General features: G+C 54.9%; 2 protein-coding genes across 2 annotated transcripts; both read left to right on the plus strand.

The window, feature by feature from the left end:
* The first annotated feature begins 2,051 nt into the window (after nucleotides 1-2,051).
* Nucleotides 2,052-4,046, plus strand: LOC131209345 (15-hydroxyprostaglandin dehydrogenase [NAD(+)]-like). Its single transcript, XM_058202396.1, has 5 exons — nucleotides 2,052-2,485; nucleotides 2,611-2,816; nucleotides 2,880-3,000; nucleotides 3,069-3,498; nucleotides 3,571-4,046. The coding sequence occupies exons 2-5, from the start codon at nucleotides 2,724-2,726 to the stop codon at nucleotides 3,683-3,685; spliced, it is 759 nt and encodes a 252-aa protein (XP_058058379.1). The 5' UTR covers nucleotides 2,052-2,485; nucleotides 2,611-2,723; the 3' UTR covers nucleotides 3,686-4,046.
* Nucleotides 4,047-8,360: 4,314 nt separating this feature from the next.
* LOC131206964 (nucleoprotein TPR) lies at nucleotides 8,361-19,868 on the plus strand. The gene is made up of 9 exons (XM_058199571.1): nucleotides 8,361-8,538; nucleotides 8,666-12,891; nucleotides 12,970-14,517; nucleotides 14,562-14,768; nucleotides 14,853-15,763; nucleotides 17,361-17,767; nucleotides 18,201-18,724; nucleotides 18,799-18,961; nucleotides 19,056-19,868. Exons 1-9 carry the CDS (start codon nucleotides 8,361-8,363, stop codon nucleotides 19,331-19,333), a joined length of 8,442 nt encoding a protein of 2,813 aa, XP_058055554.1. The 3' UTR covers nucleotides 19,334-19,868.
* The last annotated feature ends 15 nt before the right edge of the window (nucleotides 19,869-19,883 follow it).

Genomic DNA, 19,883 nt, shown 5'->3' on the forward strand with positions numbered 1-19,883 from the left:
GATCCGACCGATTAGGCGCCGCGTGTGGGCGCGTCTCCGCCGAGATGGCAAGCTGCTTAACAAACACCCAAGAAACCGATTGGAAATGATACAAAACGCATAAAAACGAACTGCACTGCACAATTCGTTGGCTCGTTGGTGTTTCGGAATGTATTCGGAACACACAACACTGGCGACCTTTGTTGGTCAACTTTTCACGCGCACCGTTGGAAAGAACGATCTCACACGACTTTTTATTGTGTAACTACATACACTTATCACTTCGCACTCGCACGGACACCGAGAAACCACAGCCTGCTCGCATTTCGCCTTCCGGCTGCTACTCGCACACTACGATGCACCCGAGAAACAATCGAAACGCGATCACGCACTATTTTGTCGCACCATCGCCAACCTGTGACGGTGTGGGGGGGCTTCGTAAACAATTAATTAACACCGTGCACCGACACTCACCGCTGCAGAGCTGTAAATTAAGAGAACACCTTTTAGGATGGTGGTGATGACGTCGCTGATGACAGCAAACGGCAGCTGACCGATAAAGCGCGCTGTCGCGAGTGAATAATCGTCCGCTGCTGTGTTTGTTATCGGAAAAGGTGACTTCATCCTGCAATGTCATCGGGTTGGGAAAGTAACGATCCGCACGAGTAACGATGATGATGATGATGGTATCCTTTTCTTCCCATACACCCAGCGAATCTAGCGATAGGTTGGGGACGACATTACATAAGGCAATCTCACGATCACGTTCGATCGATACGATTGCCTGACGATCGGCGTGCACTCGGAACGTCACACAACATCCAACAGCCGGAAACGCACACATACGCACAGACACGACGGCACTCGTCGGTCGGTGCAATCAACGAAAGTATCGTCATCCACTGCACACTGGACCTGGATTTCGGCTTGGGCCGATACCGATCACAACAAACAAGCGGCGCCGAAATAAAATGGTGGTTTCTGTCACGCAACGGCACTGAATTCAACCAAAAACACATCGACACTCGCCACAGTGAAATGGTGATTTGTGTCCGCGGTTAGGCGTTTTCTTTTCCGCTTTTTTTGCCCCAAACCGGAGCGCGCGTCGTGCGATTGAGAAAAAGAAGAACGCACGGAAAACAGGCGAACGGGAAGAAAGTTACGCGCCCGAGGATTGGATACTAGGCACTTACATTCCGAAACGCCGCCCGCCGATGGCACGAATCACGCGATGCACGACAATTTTTCGAAACTATCACGACGCTGCACTTTGGCTGGAAAATGCCCGGGATCAATTGCTTGAAAAAGTCATTTTTTCTCGGCACACCGACGCGCGGACAAATCGAGTCGGTCCTAAATCGAGTCTAAAGGCCTTTTCTGAAAATCCGTATTTTCTGACCGATGTTTTGCGTTTGTCTCCCATAATAAACTTTTCTCCCATATTTCTCTCTTTTCTCTCTATATTTCTCTATTCTCTCTCGTTTCTCTCACTCTCAAAATCTCACTAACGTTCCCGGTCCCTGGTTTTCGCTGGTGGGGTCGCAAACCAAACATTTTTGCGTTCCCGGCCTCTAAAAGCGACTTCCGAAAAAAGTAAATAGCGTCGGTATTGCCGTCTCGCATCTCTCATCTGCATCTCTCGCAAATGTTCCGCATCCTCTCCCTCTCTCTCTCGTTCCCTTTTTCGCCGGTAAACAAACAATTTGGTGAGAAAATGTATCGTTCACAATTCACAATCAAGCCAGATATTTCGCCTTCGCACTATTCGCCCGCAACGGATCATGCTCATGTTTGAATCGACGTAACTTAAATCGGTGGTCAATAACCCTGCTGCTCTGCTACTTTTAAACATGCGATATTATTCAACAGATAATGTTTGAGCGATTGGGTTCTTTGCAAAAACGTGTGTCCTAAAATGACACAAACACAACCGCCGCTTCTGTTGCGCATGCTTTGCCTGTTTCATGGACAACGTTTTGGAGCCTGACACACACAGCGAATGAACACACCGTCCTACGGAACTGCCGGAGAAAAACTGCGAAAAAGCGAAATAAAAGGAAATGAAATGTGAATTTGGCAAACCATTTTACCAGCGTGTCCGGCCCATCTTTTTACGCTCCACTTGACTCCCCAGTGCACTCGTTGTGATTCCGTGCGCCCTCTTCCGTGTATCCTGACGGCGCGCCGTTGCGTTGGTGTTAGTGTGCAGGACTATTGGGTGAAAGACTTGTAGCGTGTTCCCCAGTTTTTGCACAACAGAAAAGACACGCAGACTGACCACGGGCATCGTGGAGTGTTGGGTGCGGACTTCCTTCTCCAATTTCACTTCCTGCTATAGTTGTGCTGAATTCCTTCCGTTTGTGCGCCGTTCGTGCCCTACCCAGCCCTAGTGGAAAGCTCTCCAAACCCCCCAATTTATCTCCAGAACCCGTGCGGAGTGGAGTTGATTTAGTTTCCAGTTCCATCGGGGTGTGTCTGTGAGTGTTCCGGTTGGGTGGGTGTGGAGGTTAGTTCCGTGAGTCATTCGAAACAGCTTAAACTCCTCCTGTAAACGTAGTTGATCCTTTCGCTCGCTCTCTCGGTGTACCCGGAACGATACCGCGGGCTCTGAAATAAATGGCTCCCTCTCAGTAGGCGAACCACGCGCACGCGGTCATTTGTGTTCGGCCATCGCCAAGGAGGTAAATTGCCAGCATATCTACTAACCCACGAGCTCAGTACTGCGGTGCATCGAAACGGCAAGGATGGATTTGAAAAACAAAACCGCACTTGTGACCGGTGCCGCCACCGGGTTAGGGAGGGCTTTCAGTGAGGAACTGTTGAAGCATGGCGCTAGGGTAAGCTGGTCTGCTGATTGAAAGCGAACTCTACTCTTAATCGCCTAATCCCCCGCGCCTCAGGTCCTGATTTGTGATCTGGATTCCGATGCCGGCGAGCTGGCGGTAGAGGAACTCGGGAAGCAGTACGGTTCACGCGTATTGTTTTTCCACTGTGACGTCACGGACTACATCCAGTTTGAAGGTAAGAAACCGGTGAGTCCTCAAGAGCCGCGTCTTAAAAAATCCCTCTCCGTTTCTCGTCGACCGCAGAGGCATTCGAGTACGCAGACAGCATGCTCAGAGGAATCGACATTGTGATAAACAACGCAGAGATCATGAATGACAATTTTTGGGAATTGGAGGTGGACGTAAACCTGAACGGGGCCATCCGTGGCACATTATTGGCCCAGAAGTTTATGGGAGCGGGAAGGGCGGGCGACGGTGGTGTGTTGGTGAACATCGGTTCCGGTGTCAGCCTTAGACCACAGCTGTCCACTCCCATTTACACGGCCACCAAGCACGCCATCCTCGGGCTGACCAAGGCCTGCGGTGATCCGTTTCACTACAATGAGACGAAGGTGCGAGCATTCGCGTACTGCCCAGGGCCCATAGAGCACCCTTCCTCGCACAACAAACGCTTTATGGTTCCGGCTTTCGAGAAGGCCAAAGATATCGATATGACAGGGGTGCAGTGGCAAAAGTGAGACCATCCGCCCGCTGCCTAGTGCGTGTTTGTGTGGGGTTTTGATGCATTTCTCCGTTTCGTTTTCAGGATGGAACACGTGGCCAAAGAATTGATACCGTTGATCAAAAATGCACCCTCGGGAACCATCTGGAGTGTGGCTGGGGGCAAGCCGCCGAAGGAGATACCGTACTGCAGTTTGTAAGCGTACGCCCGTTAATTTTCAACTTCATCTTGAGCAATCCATCATCAGCCAATCAGCCCGTAAACGGTGGCATCAAACACCCTTACCAATATGATAACCTTTAAGCAAACGCCCCGCTAAATAGTTAAGACAATTAAGACAACATTTACTATCATCGACCATTATATCAGCTTGTAGACAACGCTTCTTCCTCCGTACATTGGCTTCGCTCGGGCCGCGGGGCAAACATTCCCTATTTCGTAGGGAACCTTGTGGCGACATATTCTGTGCAATCATGACATCACTCTCACAAATCGTGCGCTTTTGATATTATCTAACGTTTGAGGCAAAATCGGTAGCGATAAGCGGTGCAAGGCCAATTTTGTAAGACACTGTTGGTGGGACCGTGAAATAAAAGTCGAAAGAAGCAACCTCATAGCAATAGCAAAAGTGCGGTGCGGTCACTTGATCCATACAAAAAGTCCATCAACGCCGGCAAAATCAAAACCGAGACAGCTTTCGGATTGCCTGGTTAAGGTAGGTAATCGGGTAAGGATTTTGGTCCTAAACATTACAAAACGAGAAGAGCTCCTCGCGACCATGGAACAGCTAGGGCTCGTTCTGCTCAACCGTGGAGAAGAGCCCACCTTCCGAGGCAACTCAGTGGCCCCCCCATCAGTGATCGACGTCGCATTCGCCACCCCAGCCATCGCAGGCCCGGGCGACTGGCAGGTGATAGAGGACGATGATCTGATGTCGGACCACTCGCCCATCATGTACACCGTCGGGGACCCGCACCCTCGAACCGCACCGCAGTCAACACCACGGCACTGCACTCGCCGGTGGAGGATGCACCTGTTCGACCCGGAGGTGTTCGCGATCTCGCTGCGGGCACTGAACTTCGGCGAAGTCGAACCATCGGTGGCCGCCGTCACGAGACTGCTGGAGAGAGCCTGTGATGAGACCATGCCGCGCAGTGCCCAAGGACCGAGGCAGAATAGGCGCCACGTCTACTGGTGGACGTCGGAGATCGCTGAGAAGCGCACCATCTGTGGACTCGCCCGACGACGCCTGCAAAAAACGAGGGACGCCAGCGATCGTGCTTACCGGGCCGTCGAATACAAGCAGACGAAGCGCATGCTTGGTAGCGCCATCCGGGAGAGCAAGCGGCGTTGCGCCCGGGAACTCGCGGATTCGGTCGAGGACGACCCTTGGGGCAACGCCTACCGAACAGCGGTGGGCTGGCTCACAGGCGGACGCCTGCGCCAAGAGGACGACTACGAAGTGCTGGGACGCATCGTGGACGAGCTGTTCCCACAACAGCCACCGATGGACTGGCCCGATACAACGCGACCAGAGACTGCTGCTGGGGCGATCCGCGGGGTAACGGAGGAAGAGCTGATGGCCATTGCCAGCAGCCTCAGCCCCCGAAAGGCCCCTGGACCCGACGGCATCCCGAACGCTGCCGCAACCGTTGCCCTGCGATCATACCCTGCTGTGTTCTGCAGCCTATTCGGACGGCTGCTTGAAACAGGCTCCTTCCCAGAGGAGTGGAAGCAGCAGAAACTGGTGCTGATCCCGAAGCCGGGGAAGCCAGCGGGGCTGGCGTCGTCGCATAGGCCGCTGTGCATGCTCAACGTCCTGGGGAAGGTCTATGAGCGCATCCTGCTCACCAGACTGAACGACCGGCTAGAGGATGACAGCGACGGACCGCATCTCTCTCGGACACAGTACGGCTTCCGCAAACAGCGATGCACCCTAGACGCTGCCCGGATGATCGTCGAGGAGGGAGCCGACGCGATGCGCCACGGCCGCACAAACCGTACCGATCCACGCATCTGCATGGTAGTGTCGCTAGACGTGCGCAACGCGTTCAACTGCGCCAACTGGACGTCGATAGGTGCTGCGCTCCAACGGATACAGGTGCACCCGGAGCTGCTGCGTGTGCTGGGCAGCTACTTCACCGGTCGTACCCTGCTGTATGGAACCAACCGTGGGCTGGAGGCGCGCAACCTCACGGCAGGCGTTCCGCAGGGCTCAATCCTTGGACCGACCCTCTGGAATGTGATGTACGACGGTGTCCTGTCGCTGCCACTTCCAGAGGGTGTGCGGAGTGTCGGCTTCGCGGACGACCTGGCGCTCATCGTGCGGGCTGTCAACGTGGAGAAAGCCAGAGAGGCCGCCGAGGACGCCGTGCGGGTAGTGCAGAGCTGGCTGGAGACAAACTCCCTCTCTCTTGCCCGAGAGAAAACGGAGGTCCTCGTCATCAGCAGCCACAAAGGGGGACGGCAGCACACGAGCGTCAACGTCGGTGGCGGGGTTGCTTGCCAATCGAAGCAGACGATCCGGTATCTAGGGATACAGCTGCACGACCATCTGCGCTGGCGACCGCACATCGAGTATGTGGCAGAGCGGGCTAGCCAGGTGACTCGAGTCCTTCGGGCCTTGATGCCGAATCGTTCCGGAGCGACGAGTGACAGACGCAGGCTGATTGCGAGTGCGGTAACGTCAATGATCCGATACGGAGCCCCGCTATGGGCAAAGCGGCGTTCCGGCCTCGAGATACAGAGCAACTGTCGACTCCTGGATGGAGTGCAGCGCAGGCTGGCGCAAGGGGTGGCAAGCACGTTCCGCAGTGTTTCCTACAGCGTGGCCACGGCCCTCGCCAGCATGGTGCCCATCGTACTGCTGCTGCAGGAGGACGAACGCTGCATCGGGCGACGATGGCCAGCGATTGGGCAGCAAACGGAGGACACCCATCCACCACCAGACGCGACGGCCCTGCGCAAAAGGGAGCGTTTGCGCACTATCAGCCAGTGGCAAGAGCAGTGGGCGGCGGCGGGGCTAAAACCAGACGCTAGCCGGTATCAACGCTGGACGTACCGAGTCATCCCGGACATCACGCGCTGGGTCAGCAGGAAACATGGACGTGTGGATTTCCACATGTCCCAAGTGCTCTCGGGACACGGATTCTTCCGAGAGTACTTGCACATAAAGAAGTTCGCACGATCCCCTGACTGCAGCTGGTGCCCTGGTGCCGCGGAGTCAGCGGAACACGCAATGTTTTACTGCCCGCGGTTCCAGCGAGAGAGAGCGGAGATGCTGACAGACGACGGCCGCACCCCCCTCACGCCGGATAACCTGGCGAGCGAGATGCTGCGGAGCCCGGAGTGCTGGCAGCGCTTCGCCCGAGCCTGCCGAGCCGTAACGCTGCAACTTCAACAGGCGTGGCGAGAAGAACAGCGACTGGAGGCCGAGGCTGCGGCCGCGGCTGCGGCTGCTGCTGCGGCGCCTGCTGCAGCAATAAGATAAGTTGGCCTTCTGCACAACTTATCCGACAAACACCTCGTTAACCGTGTGGTTAATGACGCCGTTTGTTAACTTGTTAACCGTACGTTCCTTGTCCGGCTGTGCAGAGCAAGAGCGGAGTAGCGACTGACAGCTCCTTGTAGCGGAGCTGGAACCGTCTATACGGCTACATCCGCGACTTGCGAAAGTGACTAAATGTATAACTATTTGTAAATATGTGCTTTATTTATGTATTTATGTATATATATTATCTGAATAAAATGCGATACATCGCATTCCTGCCCCCCTGTTTGCCACACAGGATCAACACGGGGGGGAGAAACAGGTTGTTTTCCCGCATCGGGAAAAAAATTTAAAAGGTAGGTAATCGGGTAAGGATTTTGGTCCTAAACATTACAAAACTAGAACTTTTGTAGATTTTTTTTACCGGATAATCCTAAACAAAAACATATTGTTTAAGAAAATAATGAACTTTCTCAAACCAATATTTGACTGTTCGTTGAACGGCTATCCGTACTGACTGACAGCGTTCAATTTTCAACTAGACAACTCAAAAAGTGGCCCATTATGCCGTTAATCCGTTACGCCAGTTAATAAGCCGATTACGTTAATTTTATCTCCAGGAGTATATTATTTGCATGGGTATTTTCACAAAAACGTTTGAGAGAAATTTGAGTTTGATGTTTTGTAGCCGGCTGTCAAATTATCATCCCTTCAGAAACATCCTGCATTACGAAGTGTTACCGTTACACGCCACATACTGTCAGGAACAAACCGTGTAACGCATCGGGTCGCGCTCATTTTTACGCTCACCGAGAAGGCCGACACACCGTGGAACGCCATTTCATTTTTCTGTTGCCCTGGGTGTAAAACCTTTTTCCGCTCGGTCTTACGAGCACCGTGCGAAGAACCAAAGTAGGCGCGTGTTCGATACCATTCCCATCGAAATTCAGCGTCGGTGCCGTGGTTCTTCGTTAGGGAATGCGAGTGTGAAAAAAGTAACCTACAAAAGCGTCGCTCAGACAAAAGGCACAACGTAAAAAAGGGGTACGCATCCCGGCCGCAAGAAGAAACCGTAATCCGCGTGTGTGTGTGTATGTCCAGTGAGTTTGTCGTTCTCGGTAACCCGAAAACCGGAACATGGTGCCGTGTGTGTAAAGAACAGTAACAAATTTTCAACTTAACATCCACATCTTAGCTAGCGGCGGCGAGAAACGCCTGCGAACAGTACATCCATCGCGAACGACCATCTTGTGATACTGTCGCGAGCAAAGTTTGTCTATTAAGCAAAAAAACTGCACTTTCGCTGGTCAGCTTTTGGGCGGCTTCTAGAAACCGTGCAGCAGCAGTAGTGTTTCCGTGTAATCGTTAGAACAGACCGCAAAGGATGGAGGACCACAAGAACGACGAAGGAGGCGGCGGCGTGCTGCGATCGGTGCTTGAAACGGGCGAGCTGGAAACAATCGCCGATGGTCTACGGAAAAAGATCGAACATTTCTATCAGCAAAAGTTTGAAGAATTCCTTACCGCCCAAGCCTTGAGCGAAACCCGAAAGTTCGAGCTCGGTAAGTGTTGCAAATCGTTACGCCCTGGCACTGTGTGCCATTTTGTATGTAATGGCATGGATTTTTTGCCGGTTTAGCGTCCCGTTCAAACGACTGACTAATTACATGATTTTAATTCATTGCGTAGAAAATCTGAGATCAAAATACGAACAGCAGTTGGAGGAGCTGACACTGAGGGCGCAAGATGAGGCATCCAAATTTCACTCTGCCCAGCAGGGCAACAAGCAGCTGCAAATGGAACTGGAGGACGTGAAGGAAGAGCTCCAAAAGGCGAAGGTGAGACTAGCACAAAACGACGCCGACACGGGCCGGTTTCGGAACGAGCGCAATGAAGCAGTGAACGAGCGCGACACACTGCTGAGTGCGGTTCAGCGCAAGTCTCTCGAGGTCGATCGACTGCAAGCGGACGTCCTGTCCCTCGAACAGAAACTCAAATCGGCCAACGCATCCCGGTGCAGTGCGCAGGCCAAGTTGGAAGAAATCGAGAGCAAAGAGTATGCGCTCGATTTGAAAGAAAAGCGAATGGACCGTGAGCTGACGCACCGCGACAATCAGATCGCCAAGCTAACGCAAGATCACGACCGGGCCCAGCACGAACTGCAGATGCTGCGGCGTGATCAAAACATTCGCTCCCTAACGGTGGACACGAAACTGTCGGAAAAGACTGAGGAACTCAAGCTCGCCAACCAAACGATCGCCCACCTGTCCGAGCGGAGCGCGGAACTGTCGACGAAGGTTGACGAACTGGCGCTGAAGCTGAAAAAACAAACCGAAGAGGCGTCCGCCATGATGGATCACTATCGAAAGCAGCTTGAATCGCAGAACCGGCTGTGCGAGTTGTTGCAGCAAAATTCGACTGATCAAACGCAGCAGACGAAGGAGCTAGAGAACGCGGTCACCGAGCTACGCCGTATGCTGGAAGAAGCCTCCGAATCGTGCGGAGCGCTTGAGACGGAGAAGAAGCAACTCGAGCTGAAGCACGCGGATGAGCTCGCGGAAAAGGAGCGAACCATCGGAGAGCTACAGGAAGAGCTGAAGCGTGCCAACGAGCTGCTGGCGGCGGTGCGCCGGGAAAACACCGAGCAAGCGATCGAAAGGCTAGCCCCGTCGGCAGCGGCCACTAGCCGTATGATACAGTCGGGTATGTCGCTGACGGAAGTGTACACACTGTACGTGCGCACGGCCGAATCGCACAAGATCGCCGAAAAGGAAAACGAAAAGCTGAAACTGCAGCTGCGCAGCATCATGAGCGAGCTGGAGGAAAGTGCGCCCAAGATCGCACGCCAGGAAACGGAGTACCAGATCATGAAGGACTCAAACCAAGAGCTCACGATGGAGCTGCAGAGAATGATCCGAGAGAATGCGGAGCACAAATCGGAAAAGGCGGCGCTGCATGATAAGCTGCGGACCATCGATGGTCTGAACCGGACGCTGCAACAGGAGCGGGTCGATCTGAGCCGCCAGATAGTGCACCTGTTGGACGCGATGCAACGGATGCACGTGTCGGGTAGTGGGCACTTCTCGCAGACGGACCAGAGTCTCGCGGGGCACGTCGATGCGAACGAGTTAATCACGCGCAAGCTGATAACATTCAACGAGATCGAGGAGCTGCAGTCGAACAATATCAAACTGTTGATGATGGTGCGCGATCTGAGCAGCAAGTTGGAAACGATCGAGCAGATTCCGGACACGGTCGAACTGGAGGCGGCACTGAAGGCGCGCGAGGAGCGCATTGGCGAGCAGCAGAAGCAAATCGGGGAGCTCGAGCGAATGTTGCAGGTGTGCAAGGCACAGCGCGACCGATACCAGAAGCGCTTCCGGTACAGTGCTCCCACGGCTCACCATCACCACCACACTGCGAGCATGGCGAACGGTGACGAATCGTTGGACGATCCCGCGGCACCAATGGACAGTCAAAGTGCCGCGGCGGCGGCGGCCGCAAGCACGGCAGCGAATGCGGCCATGGCTGCCAAAGTGTCTGAGCTGGAAGAGAAGCTCCAAGAGCGCCATAAGGAGCTGGTTGCCCTCAAAGACGAGTACGACACGTATCGGCGAGAAAAACACACCAACGATAAGATGATGAACGAGCACTTTGACAAGATGCGCACCGAGATCCAGGAACTGTCGTCGGAGAACGTTAAACTGGTGGGCTCGATCGAGTTCAATGCCGAGCAGAATCGCATCATGATGCGAAACGCCGCCACGCACAAGAAACAGATCGCCACGCTGGAGGAGCGCGCCAGGAACTACGAAGCGACGATCGCCAAGCACGAAGCCACGATCATGTACCTCAAGGACGAAGCGATGAGCGCCCAGTCGAAGCTGGCCCGGGCCGAAGTGCAACTCGAGAACCTGAAAGCGGAGTGCCGCATTCTCAAGGACAACGAAACGCGGCTCCAAACAGAGCGCCAAATTTGGAACCGGGACAAGCAAAATCAGAACATATTGCTCAACAACCTCGAGATGATCAAGGTATCCATGGAGCGGTCGGAGAACGAAGGCCGCCTGCGGCTCGAGACGCGACTGGACGAAACGTCGCGCGAGTGTTCGGCCTTGCGGCGACGGCTGCAGGAAGAGCAGGACCGGTTCCGCGAGCAGACGGCGCTTCTGCAGCGCCAAACCGATTCGGCACGCCGGCGAATGGAGGAGGAGGTGGCCGTCGCCGAAACGGTGCAGGTGGAGCTGAAAAATGCACGCGACGAGCTCGAAATTAAGGGTCGCAAAATTGATGAGCTCCATCGCAAGCTCCAGGAAACGATGCTACCGAACGACGACGACAATCCGGTGACGCAGGCCAACAAAAGGGTGCGCGAACTGGAGCAGCAGCTCGAGAGTAAACGTATCGAGCTCGAGGCACTGCAGACCGAAGTGGCAACGGCAAAGGGTCACGTTCAACAGTACGCCGAACTGGCCGAGGCATCCGAAAAGGAGCTGAAGGAGTTGAACGAGCTTTACACCAAGCTTCGCGAGACGAGCGAGTCGGACCTGGCCACCCTCCGCAAGGCGGAAGCGGAACTGAGCGCGCAGGTCTGTGAGCTGAAGACGCAGCTGTCGCTTAAAATCACCGGCGCACAGTTGAGTGCCGCTGACGGTGGTGACCGCGAGTCGGAACTGCACAAGGCGCAGCTGGAGTTGCGCGGAGCGCTCGAGAAGCTGGATGAGCAAAACCGGGAGCTGCGCGAGACGCGCATCAAACACAACGCACTCCACGAGCAGCTTCAGCAGGCGGAACAGAAGTACTCCAACGAGATGGTGCAGCACTCGAGCGACATCCAGCAGCTGACGGCGCTGAAGGACGAAATGCAGCGTCAGACAGCACAGTTCGAAGAGCTGCGGGAAGCGCGTGATCGGGCAACGGATCGCCTGAAGGCGGGCGAAGAGTCTTGGGCGAACCAGGAGCAGAGACTTCGGGCGGACATTACCCAGCTAGAGGAACGGGTGAACGATCTGAACGCCCAAAATGGGGCACTGCACGACCAGCTGCAGGGCCTCAGTATGCGGCTTTCGGTCTGCGCTGCCGGGCTGAACGAGAGTACGGCTGTAGTGACCGCAAAGGTGGCCAACAGCGAAACCGATGCGGCAGAGGCGGCCGAGGAGTCGATGACGGTCGCCGATTCTTCGTTGCTGAACCGCTCGGTTCAGGAGGACGAAAAGGTGTCCGTCGAGCAGCTGCTGCAGATCATCAAGTATCTGCGCAAGGAGAAGGACATCGCGATGGCCCGTTTCGATCTGTTGCGCTCGGAGAACGTGCGCGTTCAGACGGAGCTAATGTCGCTGCAGAAGAAGCTCGATGAGGCGCAGAGCGAGCTGGCAGCGGACCGTGAACGGCACGATGCTGGCGTAGTGACGGCCGCCAAACACGAAGAGATCCTCCGCAAGCTGGATACGTACAACGCCATAACCGACAGCAATCGGGTGCTGCGCGAAGAGCGAGACGGGCTCGCGGTGAAGGTGCGCGAACTGTCACAGCGTCTGCTGGTGGCCGAAGATGAGCTGTTCCCGCTGCAGGAGAAGGTGCGTGAGCTGACCGTGAAGATCGAATCGGCGACAACCGAAAGCACGACCCTGCGCACGGAAGCGGCCCGCTGGCGGCAACGTGCCAGCCTTCTGATTGAGCGCTCGAACAAAACGAACCCGGACGACTGGAAGCGACTCCAGTCGGAGCGTGAGAATCTGGCCAAAATGCTCACCAACGAGAAGGAGTTGTTGAAGCGGGCAAACGACGAGCTGGGCACGCTTCGGTTGGAGCGAACGCGCCTCGAAACCGAGCTTGCCACCGTGGCTCGCAAGTTATCGAGCGCCGCAGAAGAGACCCGTTCGCTGCTGGCGGAGCGCGATACGCTCCAGCAATCGGTGGCGGCACTAACCAGCGAAAGTGGTACACTGAAGAGTGAACTGGTGACCCGCGACAGCCGGTTGGCCAGCCTGGAGGAAGAACTGGCCGGTGTGCAACGGGAGCTGACGGCCAAGGAAGCGCAGCTAACGGATGCGAAAAACAAAGAACAACAAATCCGCAAGATTGCGAAGCGCTACAAAGAGTCGTACAGCGAGCTGCTGAAGGAAATGGGACCCGGTGGCCGGAATGTGGTGGACGGTTCGTCGGCGGACGGTGCCGCAGCTGGTAACGATGCGTCTGAGGGCAGTTCTGCGACGGCCACCGCGCAGCTTGACGAACTGCGCACGCAAATGGCCACGGTGAGTGAAGAAATGGATTTGCTGCGGAAGGAGAACGAGCTGCTGCGGGCGAAAATGGAGAAGGCTGATCGTAGCCAGGACGTGTCCGGCGAGAAGCAACGCATCGCGGCTCTGATGGAACAGAAGGGAAATCTTGTGCGCGAGTTGGCCACCGTTAAGACGCAGCTAGTGCAAGTACGCGAGGAACAAGAGCTTCTCAAGGCACAGTACGAAGCGCGGTTGGCGCGCTACGAGAAGGAGAGTGCCGATGCGGAACGCGAAAGCAAAGAGACGATCAGTCGGCTCGGGCGAGAGAACGAACAGCTTACCAATCGGTTACACCAGCTAATGGCACGCCAGGCCAAGCCCACAACCAGTGCCGGCGTTGGGGCTGCTACCTCGGAGAAGGTGGCGAGCGAAAGTCCCCGAACGGCCAACGTGAAGCCGATGGCAGGTCCCAGCAGTCAGCAGTCGGCGACCGTTACACCGCGCCGTGTCAGTGAAACGCCACTGGCCAGCATTCGCCCGATGGCCGTCGGTAGCCGAACGGCGGCCGTTTTGCCTACGAGCCAAACGGCCAACAGCAACGTGGCCATTGTGCAAGGATCGTCCTCTTCTTCGTCGGTTGTCGCCCAGCCTTCTGCTGGCGTTTCGACGGCCGCCGCCCCGTCGTCGGCGGTGGTAGTAGCTGTGGCGAACGTCGTTGCCGGAGGGACAGCGGTCGGGTCCGGATCCGGATCCGGATCGGTCGTCGGTGCGGGCAGCAGCACAACGAGCAGTGGTGTTGCCGGAAGTGGTCCGATAGCAGCGGCGGCGGCAGGATCGAGTGTTACAACGGCCCTAGTTCCGCCGCAGCAGCAGGTTCACACGACGGCCTCCAGTAGTAGCAGTAGCAGCAGTTTGAATGAAACGATTGCCTCCTCGTCGCCCACGAGCTCGCACACGGACTACATGCCGGCCACGAGTTCGGCCAGCGTTGCGGTAGCCGCCGTTCCACCGATGGGATCGGCCACGACCTCCTCGAACGCTGCCGAGAGCTCATCTTCTTCCACATCGGTCAGCACCATGCAGCTGGCGATTGAGAGCGACAGCATGCCGCAGCAGATGATGGCCGCCGGTAGCGACCAGGGCCAACAACAACCCCAGCACCAACCACAGGCGCAAGCCGCCGTTGCCATGGTTTTACCGCACGTCGAAGTGAGCCAGCAGCAACAGCAGCAACAGTTGGCCACATCACAACCTCAGTCTCAGCAACAGCAACAGCAACCATCGACCGCACAGGTATTTATACTGCGATTGATCCAAGTAAATATTGCTCTAAGCACTAACGATGAACATAATATCCGCAGACATCTCAGCTGGCCAACCTCCAGATCAGCCAGCAGCAAGCATCTTCGAGTAGCACGGTTACCACGACGCAGGCCGGTCATAAACGGCCCCGGGATGTCGAGGGTGACAGTTCCACCGACACGGTCGGTCAGCCAGCGAGCGGCAAGCAGGTACCGGCGAAGAAACGGCTCCGCATGCAGCAAGGCGCGACCGGTGAAGCATTCCAGGTACGTTTGGCCAGCCCACCCCGAATACAAGAAGAAACGCGAAACGTTCAGTTTAATGATTATGATTTACACGTTCGAATATAGGGTGTGAGTGGTTCGAGGAATGAGGTTGAGTATCAGGTCCCAACATCATCGCAACGCGACCAAGAGGACGACACAGACGTCATCGTCGTGGATTCGGAGGGAGAGGTTGAGGACAATGAAGCGGATGACGTGGAAGAAGAAGAGGAAGACATTGAAGATGACGAGGACGAAGATGACGTCGGAATGGTGGACGAGGGAACGGCCGAGGCCGACGATGGCCCACTGTTCGGCGATGGTTACGAGGTGGGCGAATCGTACGAAGCGCAGGAGGAACGCGGTGGTGTGCCAGGCGTAGGCAACTGCGACGAAGGCGAAGGGCCCAATATCGACGACGTTCAGTTGACGAACAACGAGGTCGATGTAGACGACGAGTTGCGCAATGGGTGTGGTTCCTCGTCGAGCACGTCGGCCACTGCGTCCACGTCGGCTGCATCATCGAGCGGTGGCAAGTCGCAATCGTCCGTGCAGCCCCCGTCCATACAGCCGCAAGTCATGGATACTACCATGGCCGAAACCACCAGTAGCACCAGCGACGGTGTCGGGACGCTGGGAGCGCTTGTGGTGGGCCCGGTTAGTAGCGTTGGAGGTCCTGCCGGATCCTCCACATCGATGGAATCCTCCTCGTCCACGTCGGTGCTGGGGGAACACGCAATCGATGCACTGCAGCAACCGCAAACCCCCAGCACCACGACCAGTGGTTCTGCCGGGGAACCGTCCTCCCTTCCCTCGGTGGGCAGTGCGGGAACAACGGCACGGCAGGTGGTCAATCCACTGTCACGTCAGCAGCAACAAGCGGCCCATCTGATGCTGATCCAACAGCAGCAGCAGCAGCAACAGAACTACGACGAAAGTGCGGACGATCGCATTGTTCCGAGCACGCCAACGCTGTACGCAACGCGACGGACAGACGGGTAAGAATCTCGATTTACTCGCCACGTCACCTTCACGAAAACGCATCCGTGCCGTGTGCCTCTGAAGACGCTCAATTAGCAAGCTTTGCAGCACTGCACTTTGTTGACGAGGCCTCGATAGATAGAGGTCGACTTGGATGCACCTGCTTTATTTTTACTATGGGCAATTTTGATTTTTTCCCATACCAATAGTTACTCCATTTTAAACTACTGCCTATTCGAGAAGCCATCATCGAGGCTGCTTTATTGTTAATTAATTTAGGGTTTAACTGACGGTTAACGTAACTGCTTTGCACCGGCTTCTTTGATTTCATCCACCACTTCACTCACTCTATGCACGCGTGTTTATAGCTTTTATCACTGTCGTCGGAATCGAAACCCCTCTACTCAACCGAAGCTATAAGTTAGTTTGAAAGGAACATTCGGAGTTTAGGAGTTTTTAAACAAAAGTTCAATTTGTGGCCGTGGCCATGAAAGGATAATTTTGTGACGACCTTTGAGCGATTCAAGCGATTGAAACACGGCTTTGAATCTACTTACATATAAGCGAGCACAACTTTTTAATCTGTTATGCTGTTACTAACAGATATGGCTGCACTTGATATTCTATTAAAATAAAATGTCGTACTCGTAAAGACATACTGTGTATTCCGCAAAATGATGCAACCTTCTCCGGAGGGATCGTGTGTCACCATCGCTGGCTTTCGTTTCGATCGTACGACGGTCATCGATCACCGGGTGATGCTGTGTGTGCTGCCGTGTGAATAGTTCGTTATGCTGCTCCACGCACTCATGTTTATCTTTCTCTTTTTTCTCGATTTTAACAAACACTTACGACATCCTTACGCTGCCCTTCACCTCTCCCCCGTTAACGCCCGTGCTCTGCAGGATGGCATGAACACGCACGCCCAGGGCTTGAGAGAAGGAAGGCAACGAAGGGTCAGGACTGTACACCGGTACACGTTTGATTGAGGCATGAAAATGCAGAATCAAGACACCGAATCGAAGAACGGTCCACATAAGCATTAGAGATTAGAAGTCAGATTGCACGGAACGAAACGCAGGCAACAGTGCTGCAGGGAAACCCATAGAACTCCCCGATATCTTTGTAGGATTCAGTGATTAGTTACACGTTACTGTTTTTGAGGGTCTTCAAATCGCCAAAAACCGCACTTGATGGCAGACAAACTCGAGAGGTGTTACTGTGTAAGGTTCCGGGTGGACTAGAAAACTTACAATATCGCGCCGTTCGCAAACAAACTATTCGCCAGCACCGCGACCGAATGATCACAAGGAGTGCGTGGCCAGTGCGTAGTCTTGCCCTCTGAAGCTACAAATTATATCAATAAAAACGTGTTACGATCGACCGTGCACCTTCCCTGAATATCATAATAGAGTTGCGTTTCTTTCTCTCAAATTTGTTGGTTCCTTATTGCCACACCAAAAGCAACTAACGAGAAACGGTTGACGACCGAACCTACAGTGATCAAAGTTGCAAATTTGTTTTGCATACCTTTAACATAGCGTGAGGGGGATTACGGGGCCTGTTCTATCCACCATTTATGTGGTTCGCTGAATCGTTTGACTCGTTTCGCAGGTTCAGTGAAGCCGTCAGTTCGCCCCATCCGCAGGTGCCGAGTGCGCGGTTTACTTTCGCCGAAACATCCTCCCGCCAGTCCACGGCCGGTGTCGTACCGTCGAGCGGTGGTGGCGCCGGTTCCGTCGGCCAACAGATGCTTCCCGAAGGCATCGACGAGACGCGCATCGACCTGTCCCAACTCGACGACGCCGGAGGTCCGAGTGGCAGTGGCCGCAGTGTCCCGACCACACCGCAACACACGTCCCACAGTACCAGCATGCTGATGGAGCACGCGACACCCCTTTCCAGCGGAAGCCGCGGACCAGCCTGTAGCAGCAGCAGTGCTGCCGGTGGCAGCGGCGGCGGCGAAAGCCAAGTTCCGGATCTGCAGATATCCGGCACGTCGTCGGGTGGTGCGATTGAAGGTAAGCTCCGGACGCAGGTATCAGTTGCTCGCCATATTTGATCTTTCCTGGTTCGTTCGTACACTCGGCTTTGCATCGTCACAGCTTGTAATGTTTGTTGACTAACTAACAATTCCTGTGATTGTTGTATACCGATGGTGCTAACCAGGGTTTTTGTTTTTCAATTCATTTCGTTGTGTTTTGTGTTTTTAAACACTTATTGGTGCCAAAGTGCGCCAAGATTTCTCGTATTGCCTTTGTTCCATTCAGATGCGACAGTTGGGCTCGGTGGCTAATTTGTGTGTTTCATTGTCATCAACGTTTGTTTTCGTTTTGTGTCCGTTTTTCGTCTCCCCGTCGTGTCCTTTGCCCTCGCCTCCTCGCTTTCACCCGATCACGATCACCATTCTGTGCGGCCATGGCTAATCGACCAAAGCGCACGGTTATACCCCAGAGTCGACCAGCGGTGGCAATGGGAGCGGCGGCGGTAGCAGTTCCACGGCCGGGCTTATCAGCACGAGCGGAAACCTGGACACGACCAAGGATGAACCGGTCCTGGAGTCGAGCACGTCGTCCGAGGCACAGGCCTCTTCGGCCACGTCGGACGTTGTCGATCGTAGCGAGAAAGAGTTGCTCGAAGAGGAAGAGGAAGACGATGACGACGATGAGGTAATGATGGACGGTGGCTCAACCTCCAGCGGCACCCCCCAGCAACAGCAGCAGCACCGTCGTATCGAGGACGACGTCGATATGGACAGCCTACAGCAGCAGCCCGGCCGTTCCAGCGGCAGCGGCAAACATTCCGCACCCGAGTCGGTTACTGCTACCGGAACGACGGCCGCGGTGGCGGTACCCGGAACGAGCGGCACCTCATCCCCAGCCGTTGCCGGAATGTCGACTCCATCGAGAACCAGCAGCGAGGCCGACGATGGCGTAACGTCGGAGGGAGAGAAACTTTCCACCAGCATGATGCAACCGGTAAGCGGGGCGGCCATATTTTCCCCGTGGGCCACTCGGAACCCCGTTACTTTACATTCGTTCGCATGTTGCAGATGGACGAGAGCAGCGAAGCGGATGTGCTCGAAACGCCCAGCAACAACACTCGCTCCCGTTCCGGTATTCCGCGGCGGGCACCGGAAACACGCCGCGAGCGTCGCTTTAGCACCGGCAAGCGTGGCGGCAACCGAACGCCGATCACCTGGAGCGAAGGCAGAGGTAAGTGTTGGCATTGCGCATGACGGCAAGTGCCTGCCGTCGTCCTCTTCCGTCCTGTAAACTAATTCTGTCCCGATTTCTGCTCTCCGGCTAGCATTGAACCGAGGTGGACCACCGCCGGGTATGGGTTCGCCACCGCACGGAGGCGGCCGCCAGCCTCACTTCCAGCCACCGCCACAATTCATTCAACAACAGATGCACATGCAACATCTGCAACAGCAGCAACACCAGCTCCAAATGCAGCAACAGCAAATGCAACAGCAGCAGCAACAACAGCAGCAGCAGCAGTTGCAACAGCAACCAAAAGCTCCCCGGGGCCGTGGCTCCCGTCGCGGAAGAGGCCGACCCGGAGGTGGTTTTCGATACAAGTAAGAAGGGGAGCGCCAATTGTTGCTTCCAAATCACACGCGAAACCTATCGCGGCTTAGCTTTAGCCCATAGACGGTAAGAAACACCCTATTATAAGCTAAGGCCCAGAATCAACGTTCTTCGCGAAGAATGCAGAGTTGGAGTTACACTGAGTTACTAACGGAACGGAAACAGGCGTGTTAGTACGCGGAGGCAAGAGAAAGTCAAAGAAATATCGTGAGAAAAAACCGGTTTATTATTATCCCTTATTGGCCACTTACTCAGAGCGAGTGCTGACGAGGCACGTGAATCGAGACGATAAGAACAAAGATACTAGGAATGCCCTTGAATTATACAGCACACTATGTTGGTGTGCGAAACGAGAAGCGAAGCTAATGCTCCACATCAATCTACGGTCTTTCGAAAGGAGTGAAACAATAGAGACGAATGCATTGCTTTGCGTCCTGCGCATTGTCTCACTTCGGAACAGGGCCGGCCACTCGGACTGCCAGGCCCATCCAGATCAGACTTATTCGTAGTATTAAGAACGCTGTGTTCGCTCGCGAGTAGTTAT

The sequence above is a fragment of the Anopheles bellator genome, chromosome 2, assembly GCF_943735745.2.
Source record: "Anopheles bellator chromosome 2, idAnoBellAS_SP24_06.2, whole genome shotgun sequence".
In the NCBI taxonomy this organism is placed as follows: domain Eukaryota; kingdom Metazoa; phylum Arthropoda; class Insecta; order Diptera; family Culicidae; genus Anopheles; species Anopheles bellator.

Excerpts from the sequence above, each read along its gene's own strand:
- LOC131209345 (XM_058202396.1), top strand. The coding sequence starts at position 2,724 with ATGGATTTGAAAAACAAAACCGCACTTGTGACCGGTGCCGCCACCGGG. Across the intron at positions 3,001-3,068 it reads GGACTACATCCAGTTTGAAG|AGGCATTCGAGTACGCAGAC; the intron begins GTAAGAAACCGG and ends CGTCGACCGCAG. Across the intron at positions 3,499-3,570 it reads ACAGGGGTGCAGTGGCAAAA|GATGGAACACGTGGCCAAAG; the intron begins GTGAGACCATCC and ends TTTCGTTTTCAG.
- LOC131206964 (XM_058199571.1), top strand. The coding sequence starts at position 8,361 with ATGGAGGACCACAAGAACGACGAAGGAGGCGGCGGCGTGCTGCGATCG. Across the intron at positions 14,518-14,561 it reads TTATACTGCGATTGATCCAA|ACATCTCAGCTGGCCAACCT; the intron begins GTAAATATTGCT and ends TAATATCCGCAG. Across the intron at positions 15,764-17,360 it reads GCAACGCGACGGACAGACGG|GTTCAGTGAAGCCGTCAGTT; the intron begins GTAAGAATCTCG and ends CTCGTTTCGCAG.